At 30.9% G+C, this 369-nt stretch overlaps 1 protein-coding gene across 1 annotated transcript in view; it reads left to right on the forward strand.

The window, feature by feature from the left end:
- The window catches only part of CRYBG3 (crystallin beta-gamma domain containing 3), a 144,695-nt gene that overhangs the window by 12,718 nt on the left and 131,608 nt on the right, over positions 1-369 (forward strand). Inside the window, 1 exon segment of the mRNA XM_015571272.1 lies at positions 53-181. Within this exon segment, the coding sequence (XP_015426758.1) occupies positions 53-181 (129 nt within the window).

Consider the following 369-nt stretch of genomic DNA (forward strand, 5'->3'; position numbering starts at 1 on the left):
CAAAAGCCAATCTTTAGATTTATGTAAAATAGTTTTGGTTTCATTATTGCAGCATGCTATTAAGGAGGGTGATTTTTATATGCTCTTTGTGACCAGTAGCACAAATGGCAGTGCTGGAAATGACATGGAAATGCTTTCAAGTGCTCTCACAAATACTAGTTTCATGAAATTTCTACCAAATGTATGTTAGAAATTTTCTGCTTCACTCTTTGTATTAAAATTTATACAAAACATGGATACTATCTTAGTGGGAGATCATAATTTTTTATGCCATGCTTGTTATGACAAGTAATGAAATATTTAAAATTTTGCATTTTGATAAGTGGGAATAAGTTAGGTGATATGTAAACTCTCCGTCTTTTATTGTCT

Source organism: Myotis davidii, unplaced genomic scaffold (assembly GCF_000327345.1).
Source record: "Myotis davidii unplaced genomic scaffold, ASM32734v1 scaffold48, whole genome shotgun sequence".
Classification (NCBI taxonomy): Eukaryota; Metazoa; Chordata; class Mammalia; order Chiroptera; family Vespertilionidae; genus Myotis; species Myotis davidii.